Below are 16,446 nucleotides of genomic sequence, written 5' to 3' on the forward strand. Positions count from 1 at the left end.
AAGACCTGATGGTTCTAAGCAAGAAAAATCAACTCAAGGCCTAGGGGAGAAAGAAGCAAGCCTAAGGATATATCCACAGCAGGGAGCACTGCTAGAAAACTTGCCAGTGGAAAGCAAGGCAGCTGGGCAGAAGGATCAGGCAGGAGATGGCAGCACTAGGGACTGACCAGCTGAGTCACGAGGGGAGATGCAGTAACACCAGATAAGGAAGTGAGGACAAGGTTACATGGGACTCTGTAGAGGAAAGGGAAGAAATATGGGGGGGTGGGGGGGTGTTGCATGTATTAATGCAAAAGGAGCGGGACAGCACACAAAGCAGCGAGGGAATCCCTCACTGAGCACCCAATGCCTGTGCCACCCTGTGATGAACGGGCCAGAGGAAAGGAAGGGTAACCATGCAACTGGAAACCTTGCAAGTGCACCCCCAACACAGCAAGCACTCACAGGGGACTTTGGGAATGATTTTGCAAGGCCCCAGTAACCTCACAAACAACTGAGTTTACCATGGCGCTTGAATCCCATCTCAGAGGCCAGGCCTGTCAGCAGCCTCCCCTGAACCTTCCTGTTCTGAAGCACTCTTCCCAGACTGCTCGACGCGACGGGAGTGCTTGCAAAACCACTCACCAGAAGATGCTTCAACAGCATTAAGCCACACTTAGGTGCCTCCACCAGGCTTCCACACCCCTCTAGTCACGTCTGATGCGCAAACTGAAACTTAAGTGCAAACACACTGACCTACGTCTCCACGTGCCACTTGGCTCTGTCCAACGGAGACAGAGACTGGAACGCTCTGCATCATTTCAGCTTGCAGGCTGGTCATTTCATCATCCAGGGTTGTGGGTGAAATGCTCAAGTACCTGAGCCCCCACTTCTTCCGTCAATGGTAGGAGGTTATTCTGGCCCAGGACGACAGGATGCAGACCTGTTTCCTCAAGTACTAAAGTCCTCGAGAAAAGGAGTGACAGGACCTAGTGCCCAGCAAATGCTCAAAGCTGTTTCCTGAGGAAACCCTCCTGACTCCTTCCATGCTCCTTTCATTCCTGAAGGAGCTGGCAAATGAAGTTGCTGAGCCACTGCACATCATACTTGAAAAATCATGGCAGTCAGGTGAAGTTCCCGACAACTGGAAAAAGGGAAATATAACCCCCATTTTCAAGAAGGGGAAAATGGATGACCTGGGGAATTACAGACCAGTCAGTCTCACCTCTGTGCCTGGCAAACTCTTGGAGCAGATTCTCCTGGAAGGCATGCTAAGGCACATGAAAAACAAGGAGGTGCTTGGTGACAGCCAGCATGGCTTCACTATGGGCAAATCCTGCCTGACCAATTTGGTGGCCTTCTATGATGGGGCTACAGAACTGATGGACAGGGGCAGTGCAGTTGAAGGCATCTACCTGGACTTGTGCAAAGCATTCGACACTGTCCCACACGACATCCTTGTCTCTAAATTGGAGAGACATCAATTTGATGGGTGGACCACTCGGTGGATAAAGAACTGGCTGGATGGCCACACGCAAAGAGTTGTGGTCAATGGCTCGATGTCCAGCTGGAGACCTGTAACGAGTGGTGTCCCTCAGGGATGGATGTTGGGATCGGTCTTGTTCAACATCTTTGTTGATGACATGGACAGTGGGATTGAGTGTGCCCTCAGCAAGTTTGCCGATGACACCAAGCTGTGTGGTTCGGTTGATACACCGGAGGGAAGGGATGCCATCCAGAGGGACCTCGACACGCTTGTGAGGTGGGCTGATGCCAACCTGATGAAGTTTAACCATGCCAAGTGCAAGGTCCTACACCTGGGTCGGAGCAACCCCAGGCACAGCTACAGGTTGGGCAGAGAAGAGATTCAGAGCAGCCCTGCGGAGAAGGACTTGGGGGTGTTGGTCCATGACAAAATGAACATGAGCCGGCTGCACTGTGCACTCACAGCCCAGAAACCAACCGTATCCTGGGCTGCATCAAGAGGAGCGTGACCAGCAGGTCGAAGGAGGTGATCCTGCCCCTCTACTCTGCTCTCGTGAGACCTCACTTGGAGTATTGTGTGCAGTTCTGGTGTCCTCAACATAAAAAGGACATGGAACTGTTGGAACACGTCCAGAGGAGGGCCACGAGGATGATCAAGGGACTGGAGCAGCTCCTGTATGGAGACAGGCTGAGAAAGTTGGGGCTGTTCAGCCTGGAGAAGAGAAGGCTGCGTGGAGACCTCATAGCAGCCTTCCAGTATCTGAAGGGGGCCTACAAGGATGCTGGGGAGGGACTCTTCATTAGGGACTGTAGTGACAGGACAAGGGGTAACGGGTTCAAACTTAAACAGGGGAAGTTTAGATTGGATATAAGGCGAAAGTTCTTTACTGTGAGGGTGGTGAGGCACTGGAATGGGTTGCCCAGGGAGGTTGTGAATGCTCCATCCTTGGCAGTGTTCAAGGCCAGGTTGGATGAGGCCTTGGGTGACACGGTTTAGTGTGAGGTGTCCCTGGCCATGGCAGGGGGGTTGGAACTTGATGATCTTAAGGTCCTTTCCAACCCTAACTATTCTATGATTCTATGTCCTAAGCCTGTTTGAGGCAGGCAAGGAACACAGGCCTGCACCCAAGGTTATTACACTCCCACTTTCTCCATCACTTAAAAAAAGTAATTCTCATTAATTTATTTCAGCGTTGAGTCAGAAAAGCAGGTGAGCTCTCATGAGAGGGTGGATCACCAAGTGAAGGCGACTGCTTAAGGGACAGCACAGAGCATGTGCCTATCAGGTATCAGCCCCAGTCAGACTGCCTTCATCCTCTGCAGCCCGGCATGGGTTTCCAGGCATGCACCGACACTACAGAGGATCGCTTTACCCCTGCTGGCTGCCAACGCGCTGCCTGCACTCAATCAGATACTGGTCCTGAGAACTGCCAAATGGAGTCAATAATCCTATAAATGGAGGGAGTACTGAATACGGACTGGACGCTGGCCATCAGGAGGCCATGGTGGGGTTTTGCTTCAGGTTTGTTTTTAGAAAGTACTTACTGTACCTAATTTGAGACTGTGGGATTGAGTTTGCAAGTATGAAGATTTCCTATTTTTGTCAGTTCAATGCAGGTCACCCACATACAGGTTTCATGCTGGTAAAATACCAGGAGCTGCTCAACAAAACTGTAAGATATTTCCTTACTATTTCTGGCAAAGTGTTCATAATCAAAGCTATATTGCAAAACTACCTGCTTTAATACAAGTACAGGGAGCAGGCTCACATAGAGCAAACTACACCATTCATGTCAGTGTGATGGGAGCAGGCTCCTGCTACCCAGCTAAGAGCTCATGCTACTCTCTATGAAGTCAAGAATACTTTGACAGTACCTGAAACACGATTTCGCCATGGGTGATGATAAATCTAAAAGGTCCTGGTAGAAGTACTGGTCAAAGGCAGGATTTTCAGGAAATTAGATATTTATTGGAAGGGAAAAAAGTGCTTTCTGGCCAAGTCAAATTTACTGAGTTTCTTCCTGTGTTGTGTTTTGAGGGAGAGACGGAGAGAAGAGTGGCTGGGAACAAAAGCTCTCCCTTACCTGGGTTAAAACCAAGCTAAAATTTCCTGAGAAGTCCAAGGCCAGGAAAACATCCACTGCTGGTAGATAGCTTTTGAAAGTGACGTATAGAAGTCCATTTACCAGAACCAAGCTGGTCATTCTGTAACATTAAGTTTATAAACAAGCAAAACATTCCACTCATGTCAAATACCAGGCTCCTGCTACCCAGCTAAGAGCTCATGCTACTCTCTATGAAGTCAAGAATACTTTGACAGTACCTGAAACACGATTTCGCCATGGGTGATGATAAATCTAAAAGGTCCTGGTAGAAGTACTGGTCAAAGGCAGGATTTTCAGGAAATTAGATATTTATTGGAAGGGAAAAAAGTGCTTTCTGGCCAAGTCAAATTTACTGAGTTTCTTCCTGTGTTGTGTTTTGAGGGAGAGACGGAGAGAAGAGTGGCTGGGAACAAAAGCTCTCCCTTACCTGGGTTAAAACCAAGCTAAAATTTCCTGAGAAGTCCAAGGCCAGGAAAACATCCACTGCTGGTAGATAGCTTTTGAAAGTGACGTATAGAAGTCCATTTACCAGAACCAAGCTGGTCATTCTGTAACATTAAGTTTATAAACAAGCAAAACATTCCACTCATGTCAAATACCAGGGGTCACCAAAGCACTTTCCTTGGTGCTCAAGGACAGCCCACTGCAGCTATAATCAGCCAATCCTCCCGAGTCCCGTCATTTAAACAAGAAAAGATTTATGGTTGTTTATGTAGGCTTCATGCCAAGCCTGTTTCTCTGATAAGCTGCTCTGGTGCATTTGTCTTTCACATCCGATTTAGAGCCCTCCAAATACTGGAGACAGCATTCCTTGGATACTTAAAATAAATTAAAAACACAACTTTGGGCTTGGACAGAGGAATGGGAACGTTATTCACGTGGCCCAGGCACTAGGGGCTCTGGGGAGCGGTGCTGGGAAAGTAGTCTTTTTAAAATCTTGCATTAGCCTATGTATTTAATGATATATTAACCTCAAAACAGTCCTCCATAAACTGTAAATACATATTATTTGACCAAGTAATTATTTTCAGTAGCATGCTGCAGCAGCTGCATGGCTTGGCTGCCAGACACTGCAAGTGCTTCCTCCAGCAAATGCATCTGTTGTGATCTAACAATAATTATTTAATCATTTACAAAACTTCTCACTTCTCCAGTACTTCAACCTCAGGATCTCCAAAATTTCAAAATGCTAATGAAATCAGCACAATATCACCCATGTGAGGTAGGTGAGACGAATTATCTCCACACGGGTAAGTGATCGGCCCAAGATAAGAAGGAAGCCCATAGCAAGTGGAATAAACCCCTGTCCTCTGCCTTACAGGCTGATTTACCCCTTTGTGATGACCAACCTATCAACCCTCTCAATCAAGAACTTTTTTCTCTGTTATTTGCCAGTACCCTATACCAGAATAAAGCCTGTAAAACAGAACACTAAAGTTTGCTGCCACCATTAATTTTATAAATGTGAAAACAAACTAAAAAAAAAAAAAACAAAACCACTTTAATTTTGTTTTGTACATGGTAAGATTCTTATGGGAAACACCTTTTCTAGACCTGCAAGAAGTAAAAGCATCCTAAAGGTGAAGAGTGGCAGTGGAAATCTTTGATCTGTAAAATTAATTTGTAAGTAAAACCCACGCTGCTTTCTGGTGTGGAACATCAATGAGTTTTCAGGCTATACTGACATCTCTCCCTTGAAATAAGCAGTAAACAAGAATTACTAAGCATCAGTTAATAACCTAGCCTAGATGGGAGGCATGAATGAGATGCAAAGCTAAAGAATCATTTTGTTAGCACATGAGAACGAAGGTAACAGAAGCAGCAAAAACAGTTTTCCACTTCACGCCATCAATTCTTCCAACATGCCAGGAAAACAGTGGTGGCCCACAGACCACAGCTTGGGTCGATACAGAGCAGTAATGGTGAGAGACACATATCCAAAGGAATGGACAAAGGGAAGATGGAGATTCAGGATTCAGTCAAATGATATGAAAGTATCCCGGTGAAACGTTTAGATGGGAGGCTAAACACATGAAAGCAGGGGGGTTGGAACTAGATGATCTTAAGGTCCTTTCCAACCCTAACTATATTATGATTCTATGATTGTATGTTTGTGTACATGGACAGGTATGTGTGCGAGGACCAAATTTACAGAGAAAGGCACTGGAAAAGAAATGTTCAGTTGGTTGTGGTAGGAAGAAGTGATTTATTAAGTGATGAAGGACAAAACTGATTAACTGGCACATGTGGAGACAGAGCTGAGTTATTGTTGAAGAAGTGATGATGATCTGTATTAAATAAGAGATTATGGCATTCTGGGATCTAGTGTTCGGATGATTAAAGGATCAAGGACATCATTTAAGGACATTAAAGGACATTTGCACTTTGCAAAATACATAGGGACAACATATAGCAGAAACGTAGAGTACTGAAATTACAGGAAGTCAACTGTGTGTTTCATTCATTTTCTTCTTGCCACCTGTTTTCCCCCTTTAGCTTTAGGTAATACTTAAAAATTACAGAACTGAGGAATAGGAAACAGAAACATCTGTTAATAATGTCAGTGACTTGCCTGTGCTCTGCTCTGGATTATCTGGATTTCTTCTCCTTTGAGAGATGAACTCAAGAGCAGCCCAGGGGAATCTTCTCTTTTGGATAAACTGAGATGTGTTCCAAGAAAACATTTTAAACTGGGGGAGAAGGAGGGGAGGCGAGAAAGAGGAGAAAAAAAGAGTAGAATGGAAAGAAAAAAAAGGGTGCAAGAGATGTGGCTTTCAGACTAAGACAATAGAGACCTGCAGATAATAGATGCTGACAAGGAAACAGGGCAATTTTAGCAAATCTCATTACACTAAACAATAGGTGGCATTCCAAGCACACAAAACTATGCAAGGAAGTGATTAGGTTCTCTGTGGTTTTTACAGAGACATAAAAAACACAGTAAGAAAACCTGTTAATTAGAGGTGGGTGGTTTTTTTTTTGTTTGGTTTGTTTTGGTTTTTGTATTTTGTATTTTATGTGTTTTCCAACCCCTGTCAGTGTTCGGCTCTGCACTATGAATACTAAAATATTGTGGAAGGAATACATCTATGGTCATCAATCAACACAGAGGAAAGTTTCCATCATTAGTTGCCAGGCAACCCCCTCCAATTAAAATAACCATCGAAAGCCACAGATTTCATGCTGGAATAATTAATAGCAGAATGCAATTACCACTTTTCAAGGAAAAAAGGGGACAAACCACCAGCCAACTATTGATCACATGCTCTCTGATAATCAGAAATAAGGAATGGAAATATTTCCTGGTTCTCTGTCAGCTACCTACCTATCTACACTACCTTTCCCTGGCGATCAGCCTCCAGATCTACCAAAGCTAGTGCTAAAAGCAGCCCTCAGAGAAGACTACCTCAACCAACAAGAAACTTTAAGCACATGCATCTTCAAGCATCTGAGATGCCCCCACGGAATTAAGGCCCAGGACTGGGCCAATCAGATAATCCACCCTTAAAAAACAGGTTCTCTCCTCAAGTTGAATTAACTTAAAGTAGTCACAGAATTGAAAACCTTTAATTGTAACATCTAGTAGTATCATCTGTAGAAGGGGCAAAGTCAATGGACTGGACTATTTGTCTGAAGTCAAGCACACTGATCAGTGTCCCACTGGACCAGAGCTAGCTGAGACAACAGACAGCAATGCAGAGAATTTACTAAATACCTCCTAAAATACAAAATCCAACTAAATACATTCTAAAAAAAGTAGAGTTTCCTGTCAGTCCCATCTCAAACATTTCTGATTACCCTTTTCCCATCCCATCCTTTTTTGTTTTTTTAAAGCCTGGAATATCATCAGACTAACCACAAATCAAGATAAAGGAAACATTTTTCTACCAATCGGTACCCGAAGGTACTTGGTGTCTTACACGGGCTGCTATCCAAGTTTGACTTTCAATTACCAAAAGACACGATTACATTCTTTTGCCGAGACTCATTCATGTTTCAGCCTTGCGCAAGGTGAAGCCGAACCATCTGAAGCCAGCTGTCATCTCTACCATCCAACTGAGTGACTCTAAAGCCAGCACCTCCCTTTCCGTGAGCTCTGCATTAATGGGTTTGTCTGGGACTGCAGCTGCAGACATACCTGAAATAGCTTTAGCTATCTGTCTTGATAGGTGTTAAAAAGGAAAGTGCAGGGCTAAGCACAGGCTGTAACTTATCCTGACAAAGCAGAATGGCTCAGGCAAAATTCTGCAGTCCTGCAGCAGCGCTGCAAGTTATCTCCATTACACATCTACACAAACCGCAGCCTGAGCAGAATGTACAGCAAATCCTTCAGTCCTTTTTCCTAACAAAACTCCACTTCTTCTTAAGTGCTTGGCTTTTCCTCTGAATCACACCTCGAAGTAACTGCCCACAAGCGGTGCGCATCAGGACCTACTGCCAGCTCCAGTTATGGCTTGGAAACCACCAAACACTCAGGTGGCCATGAATTCAATTCAAATGCAGGGTGTGAGCTTGGGATGAGTAACAATCACAGTTATGCAAGTTGAGGGCATCCAGCTCTCATGCTCCAGGCCATGGGGGTCGGGGAGGAATGTTCCCACATGCACAGCACTGAATCACCCGCCGGCTTGCCCTCCCCTGAGCACCAGGTATTAGCCAATGGCTCTGGCAGGATTACAGGCCAAAAATCCCAAAATTCCAGTCTGCTCCAGTCCGAGAGCATGTGGTTAGCAAACGGTAGGGAAAAGTGTGCAAGGACATTAGCTACCTAGCACTTTCACTGCACAGCAATGTACCCCTTGCAGCAATACTCATTAGCTGCTTTCCCTTAAGTGTTCTCACTGTGTTTCCCTGGTGCTCAGAACAGCTGCATAAAGTGGTGGCCCTCAGATGAACAGATACCAGACCTACACCTGAGTCAGCTAAAAGTCAGCCATGAGGTGCTGAAGAGTTAAGAGCCACTGACACACACACATGTACCTGTACCACTGTGATTACCAACTCTAATATTGGTGGACATACAGTGTAAAGCTCACACATTTGACACCAAACTTTATTTTATTCTATGTGAAAATCATATCCACAGAGAATTTAATTTAAGGCTACAAAGCAAGTACTGGCAGTGTGCAGTTTGGATGCAATGACTCATGCCAAACTTATAAATATGCTGTGGGGACAGAACAAACGTGAATTAAAAATGAACCTTCCACTGGGAATTGGGGTATTTTAAAAACTCACCAACTGTGGATAAATATACACTGAAGGGACACAGCTCCCTTAAGATGTTCTATGCCTTACTACCACCAAGAGCAAACAAAGGTTCAACCCAGGGCAGCAAATACGCAAAAGACCTTTTCCAGTGTCACAAGGAACTTCTCCCTACAAGTCCAGACATGAGCAACCTCCTATTAAGAGACATCTGCATACAGTAGCACTGAGTGGCCTCAGTCAGAAGGGAGCTGTTGTCTCCAAGACTTAATATATGCGAAAAAGTAGGTTGGGTCGACAACCGTGAACCAATTCCCCTTTCACACCAGTTGGAGTGCATGGGCTAGTTCAGAACTGCTCATTATACCTTCAGGGTAACGATACGTACTGCTACAGCTGTCCCACACCGGCCTTTTCAAATGGCAGTGCTGTCAGCCCTCGCTGTGATCCTTCTCTTAGAGGATCATATTGTAGCAATGAGCTTGTGAAGCCTGAACAAAGGCTGGTGTTGAAGCAGCAGCCATGCCAGTAATCAGCTGAACCGCAATACCTTTACAAGCTGTCACTTAAAATTTAACTGCTGTATGAAAATCCCATGAGTGCTCCAGTCCAAGCAATAGCTACCAGGTAAGAAATAAGCTATATATCTTTGGGAGTATATGGTTTGCTTTAGGCTTCTGATTGATTTGTGATGATTTCCCATGCCTTAAAACCATCCGCAAGAGTGCAAATTAAAGATGAATGCTTTGCTCAAACATTTGCCATCATGTAAGAGCAGAAAATGTTCCTTGTTTTTATGGTCAAATACATCTCAGCTTTGAGAGTACAGAGGCTTGAAACCCCTAGCTCTTCAAAGCTCATCCCCTGCCCATTTCCTACATCCTTAGAGTAACAAATAGTAAACTGATATTCCTCATTGTAAAGATGTATCTTACTGTAGTTTCAAAAATCACTGCCACTAGATTCATATTTTCAGCCTGAAGAGATGCTGTGGATGGCACTAGGGTCTGCAAACTGGAGGCACATGGTAAGTTACCTTCTGTAATGAGTATCAAATAGACCCCATTAATTCCTGCAACTGATCACCTACACTTACAGCACACAAGCAATTTGGCATTACTGCAGTTATTTTTCAAGAAATCTTGTTATGCTCTGAAATACTACCAAGAGGAATTAGATGATGAGCTTTTCAGGCAGATATCAGCTTTTATCTTCCATAAGCAAAATTTGCAACTGAACTCCTGCCAAAACTAAAATTTTACACTTAACAGAAGGGATAGTGTATGTTGCTGCCTGAATTAATCTCTGTTATTTAAGATTCAGCAAAGCATGATTACATATGAGCAATATAACATATTTAAGCACATGTCTATGTGTTTTGCTGAATCAAGAGGTTCCACTGGTGTGAGAAAGGCTGAGAGGATTTGAGTCTACATTTAAAAACCATCCTAACAAGCTTCATTTGTTTTCTGTAAGAGATTGTGGATAAAGATCTGCATTGAACTACTTGATCCTAGGAAACCAGACTGCTTTGGCTTTTACACTACCTGAAGAGAATTATCAGGCCTCTGAAAAAGAAAGCTATCTGAGAAGCATGGCTTTTTGCAGAAGGCAATAGGGGTTTACACAGAGATGTAATAAAAAATTAACTGACAGAGCAAAGTTCTAAAATGGTATTATGGGAGCAAGGCTCAACTATCCAAAGCCTACTGAACACATTACAGAGCCAGAAATGCAGCACATAAAATATGCCTGCTAGGTCGTTTACTTTTCCTTTCCATTCTGACCTCAGCTCACTGGCAAGATTTCCTTTTTTTTTAAGGACATCCTGTACAACTCTGAATTAATGTATTACTGAGTTTTATCCCAAAGTTCTCAGAACTCAGGAAGACAATTAAGAGATTTACCATCTGAGCATTTACAAAAATGTCTAAAGGGGACAGAAGTCTCCTGATTATTTACTCTATCTCTGGAGCATTTCCTCATCTTTCTTCATTCATGTTTCAAGAGCTAACCACCATCACTGCAGAAGACCCCTGAGAATCCATCCTTTGCATCCTCACACTTGTATGCTAGCAAGGCTGGAGTCTTCACAGAAGTGCCTGCATCTGTGAGCGTATTTTAGGTTAACTCTTAACTACAAGCAACACAAACTCTCCAGCAATGGTGGGAGTTGAAAAGGACAGCACTGAGGCAAGTGCTATATGCTCCCCAGAAGGTGCAAGATGGCCCATTCTGCCACACGCTGCCCTTTTCAACCAGGCACCCTGACAGATGGCACTTGGCACTGAAACCAAAGTTAAAGAAGTGCCTAAGAAGGGACTCTGACGTGGGCAAGATTTCCCATTGAGGGTCCATTCCCACTTCTCTACATAACTGCACTTTTCTTTGATGAGTTGAAAATTCTCACTGCTGAGTGCTGAAACAAGGCCCTTGGAAGCTCCATCACTCATTATCACATTTCAGCCTGAGTGGTCTCCAAACCACAATTTTTCCCAAGGATCTGAAATATTTTTTAAATTTTGCTGGTTAAATATTTGGCCCTTACCTAAATCAAACGTCTTCAGGTACAGAATTTTTCCTCTTCAGCTACTGCCTTTTACTTTCTAGATCTGTTATATTGAAAGTAAGACCGATAACTGCTGAAGGACAGTTTGGATCCCTTTTGTTATCTGGGAAATAAAGAAAGGCAAGCTTGCACTCTTACTCTGTCTCAGATTTCTAAGTTGTATTGGGTTTAGCGTGGCAAGGTGTTGACAAGAGCGGCTTTGGTGGGGACCTGGTGTCCAGCTGGGGTCAACCCACCACGTAGATAAGAACTACTGTATAGGTACCTGTTTAGACAGAGAGTACGAACATCCTTCTATACTCTCCTGCCAAAGGCTCAGAAGGCGCATTAGTGACTTCTTGCCTAACAAAGGTCATTAATGATCACCCAGTTACCTATGTATTGAATCTAAAAGCTTGGCTCAACTTAAAACACTTTCCAAAGGGATATCTGGTCTTAATTTGAAAACAAAGAAGAACAGAGAATCTACCACTTCTTTTGCTTTTTCATTCCAGCAGTTAATCCTCCTCAAAAACTGTCTTTGATTTTCTATTTGACTTGTGTAATTTCAGCCTCCAGAAAAGATCTCCCATGTTTGAGACTAATACACGAGACCACTTTCTAATGCTGTTTAATGGTAAAAGTGTTGACAAGCTCCAGCCACATGTCCCTCCCATAATTTGCCCATACACAGGGCTCCCACAATTAGCTTGTCTCCTCCTTTTTAATACTCTATGTAACTCTGCCACATTAGCAGCACACCCCCCATTCCAGTGCCTAACATAAGAAAGTCCCCACATGTTCCTCTTTCAATGGGATTGTACCAGAGGTTGCAGGGAGAAGGAAATCCAAGCCCTCACTTGTGAAACACCCTGGTGGATGACAGCCGGGCCCTCCAGCCCACGAGCAGTACAGCGAGAAGCTCGGAAGACCAACCTGGAGCACCATTTCCTCATGTGTGTGCATGACTCATGGGAAGTACTGTGAATCATGAAATTCCGCTGGCACCGTGAGGTGGGCAAAACTATGCTCCCAACGGACATGTCTCAAGTCGCCCTGTGGTAGATGTACACTGGCCACACACACCTTGCTAGAACAGTCAGAAGAGCTTGTTGTCCTTTTGAATAAAGAAGTTAGGTTTGTATTTTGCTGTTAAAATACATTCCTTGGTCCTCATGCATTCTTCTGAGGAACAGAGTGACCTGTGTACAGATCTCTGTGGTAGCAAGCGTGTATCCTGATTACTTAAGTAAAACACATCTGCCCCAGAGAAGAAGCTGGAATTCACCCATACAATTAGGTTAGGTTAATGTTGGCAATGAGTGGATAGATATTATCTGATACCATATTTTGTAATCCTCTGCTAAACAGGATGCTGTTCACCCTGGGAGCCAACAAAATAGCTGCTTGTTCACTGTCAGACTTGAGCGAAGTCAAGAGCGATCCCTGAAGGTTTCAGATGAGTTTACTCTAGAACTTGCTAATGATCCAGAGTCATTTATAAAGGTCACTAAATTCTATGTTCAGGTTATAGGTTTCTTTAAACTAATATTTATCTGTACAAATCTCAGGAGAAAAGACAACACTTCTCCTTTCACAAGTCAACTTTACAATGGTCTTTTCATTATCAACTTATTTGGTTCTATGCCAATAATCTTTTACTCTTTTTCTAATCCTTAATTAATCCTTTTTATAAATAATGTACACTTGGCATATTCTACTCAGAGTAAATCTTTTTCTGTGTATATGCATTGCAACAAGATCTTCAACATCCAGGCAAACACTTTCAGAAATCAGGTACCTAAATAAATGTGTGGACAGATCAATAAAAATTACCTGACTCATGAAAACTGAGCTCTCATACTTCCCTTGAACTTGTGTGAATTTGTCTGCTCTCAGCAGCTACAGACAATACATTGAGGAAGTTTCCAACTTAAATTCACAATGCTTGGCTGAAGGCAAACACTTCAGAAAGTGCTGCCCTTAATTTTCCAAGTCCTGTTTTCCCTGACAAAACCATGACTTCCCCAAATCACATACGGAACAGATCACTTTCAGATGCATTCAGGTTTGAAGAGAAACCTAAAAGGGTCCCAAGAACAGCAAAGAGGAACTAGCGATAAACCTGCAAGTTTTCTCCTGCAAAATGAAATAGCTTAAAGTATTTCAACATGCAGTTTCTATTTGTTTTTACCGCATTCAAACGTAAGAGAACAATTTTGAGCATTAGGTATACACAGAAATGACAAATATATGTGCTTGGCTAGAGTTACATTTGGAAATAGGAAGTGAGGGAAAATACAGTTTTGGCTGCACAAGTTTTTACTGCTTTTCTGTAAAAATGATACATGCACATTACAGTTCCGTAAACACAAGTGATCTGAAGTACGTTGCACTTATAATGGCCAGGTTGAAGCCATTTTGTAAATGCAGGCCTTAAACCAACCAAATACTACTTTTCTGGGCTGTTGCTTAGGAAAACACCATTGAACACTTACAGATGGCAAATAAAAAACTACTTCTGAAGCTGGAATCTTGCGTGGGAATTTTGCCTCAAGAGCACGCAAGATGAGGTTTCACTCTGCATACTGGTTGCTAAAGGAATATATATTACAAAATAAAGCCACTTAATAAGGCTATGGTAGATTTGACTTACCACAAGAGCAGCACGTGAAGCAGTTGGTATGATATAGGTTACCCATTGCTTGGCAAGCCTGGCTCGCTCCATACACACCTTTTCCACACTTTATACAAATACCTATAAAGGAGAAAGAGAACGAAAGTTAGAACCCCCCCGCTGCTCCAGGCCATTGATTCATATCACTCATGATAACCCCCATCAGGCCCTAAATCAATGAGATCCTCACCCTGAACAGATTCAAGTACCCCAGACAGCTGCAGGTGGCTTTAGTGAAACAGATGCACGGAAATTAACCCAAAATAAAAGGGAGGGAAGCCTCTGCTAGTGTTTCAATCCGTGAAGGCTGAGGCTCGCTGAAGACAGAAATCCAAAGGAGGCAGGTGCAATGAGAGGGGACAGAAAAAACACACACTCTCCAGAAATAACTCTGTTTGCCCAAGAAATGATTTCACCTTCACAACTAGGTGCTCCATCACATTACATTCAATAATCACTAATAATACAACAATCCAGTCCGAACTCAAAAAACTGCCCCTCTCCAGCAAGGCAACAACAAGGGCACTGGTCCATGTTGAAAGCCATGCAGCACCAGAAAAATGGGCCTGTCAGCCACATTTGAGAATTGTTTAACTCTCCACAGTTATATTAGATAGCAGTATCTAACCACATAAACATAACCTGGCACCTTACAAAACAGAAGAGCAAGGCTTCTATATACCTAATAGAAAAAATACTGGCTGGCAGTTTTGCTTCAGTGGGGTCAGAAATTCACCTTCACTGCCCAAGCCTGCTCTTGATGATGCTGAGGAAGACTCTCATGAAGTTTGCATGAGACCAAAGTATGAAGAACCAGAGCAGCACTCGTAAAGTCGGTGGTTAGCTCCACACACAGCAGGCTCATAGGAAAGGTCATTATTTCAATAATCTCCACAAAGAGGGTTTTAGGAGTGGTTATTTGTTCCATTTAAAAAAGCTTTTTCCTCATAGTTACAGCTTTAAGAGCATTTTGCCTATGCCTTTATTTCTATCTATGCATAGCCTTCGTAAACTCAAACCAGGGCAGGCAGATAACTCAAAAATCACGGCTTCTGTATCCTCATGAAGAGGAAATGGAATGCTGGAGGGGAATCATGTCCTTCTGTCACATAATCAGGACTACTGATTGTAAATTCTTCCGAGATGTCCATTGGTCTCTATTTGACCACAGCAGGACAGTACATCCCAAGACAAGGCTGTGTGTTTTTAATAAAATAGTACCATTGAAAATAAATATTGAGATTTTGCCTCACACAACTCTATAATGATCCATGTGCTTGAGAGTCTCTTTCTATAAATACACTCATGAGCTTAGCATTAATCATTAGCATCAACAAGACTGCTAATACACTTTCCGAGCCCAGGAACTTGAGGATTACAAAATTTGGTTTTAATCATCCAAAATTCTCCCCTGCTGTGCTGTGAACATATTATACAGACAAACACACAGAAAATACAAATGCAACCTCTTTGGGGGTAAATTAGCATATTATGAAGTGGTAGAAATTTTAATAGCAGAAAAAACAAAGTCAAGCTAACAAAGCATTTGGTGCCTTAATTCAGTTTCTATGGGGTTTGGTTTTTTCACTACCAGCATACAAACTGGCATAAGCAGTACATTAGTACTCTCTGCCTGAAACAGCTCCTATGCAATAGTTCTTATGTATACTTATATGGTGGGTTGACCCTGACTGGACACTCCCAGAGCAGCTCTTACCAGTCTCCTCCTCAACTGGATGGGGAGAGAAAATATAGGCAAAGGTTTGTGGGTCAAGATAAGGGCAGGGAGAAATCAGTCACCAATTACCACTACAGGCAAAACAGACTCCAGTTTGGGAAATTAGTTTAATTTATTACCAAACAAAACAGATTAGGGTGATGAGAAATAAAAACAGATCTTAAAAACACCTTCCCCTCACCCTTTCCTTCTTCCCGAGTTTAACTTCACTCCCAAGTTTGCTACCTCCTCCCTGCCTCCAGCACTGCAGGGGGATGTGGAATGGAGGTTGCAGTCAATTCATCACATGTTGTCTCTGCTACTCCCTCCTCCTCAGGGGAGGACTCTTCGTGATCTTCCCCTGCTCCAGTGTGGGGTCCCTCCCATGGAATACATGAACTTCTGCAACATGAGCCCTTCCCATGGGCTGCAGTTCTTCATGAACTGCTCCAGCGTGGGTCCCCTCCACAGGGTGCTGTTTCAGTTCAGTGTAGCATTAACGCAGCCACCTGTATGGGCTGTGTAGTGTGATCAGTTTAATCAGGATACTGTCAACTTAAAAACATACTGCATTTGAAGAAAAGAATTTTCCTATACTATTAATTCAAATGCTGAAATGAAAGATCTTTCTTTAAATCACAGGTTTCTTGGTGTTTATACCTTTAGCTCCCTCATTTCAGGTCACAGAGAGATTAATTGACCTTTCATTCAATTAGCTCAGCACAAT

At 43.2% G+C, this 16,446-nt stretch overlaps 1 protein-coding gene across 1 annotated transcript in view; it reads right to left on the reverse strand.

Moving 5' to 3' along the window:
* The window catches only part of WTIP (WT1 interacting protein), a gene marked incomplete at both ends in the record, with an annotated part of 80,219 nt that overhangs the window by 34,532 nt on the left and 29,241 nt on the right, over positions 1–16,446 (reverse strand). Inside the window, one exon of the mRNA XM_080638170.1 lies at positions 13,982–14,083. Within this exon, the coding sequence (XP_080494296.1) occupies positions 13,982–14,083 (102 nt within the window). The remainder of the gene's footprint in view (positions 1–13,981; positions 14,084–16,446) is intronic.

The sequence above is a fragment of the Psittacula echo genome, assembly GCF_963264785.1.
Source record: "Psittacula echo genome assembly, chromosome: Z".
In the NCBI taxonomy this organism is placed as follows: Eukaryota; Metazoa; Chordata; class Aves; order Psittaciformes; family Psittacidae; genus Psittacula; species Psittacula echo.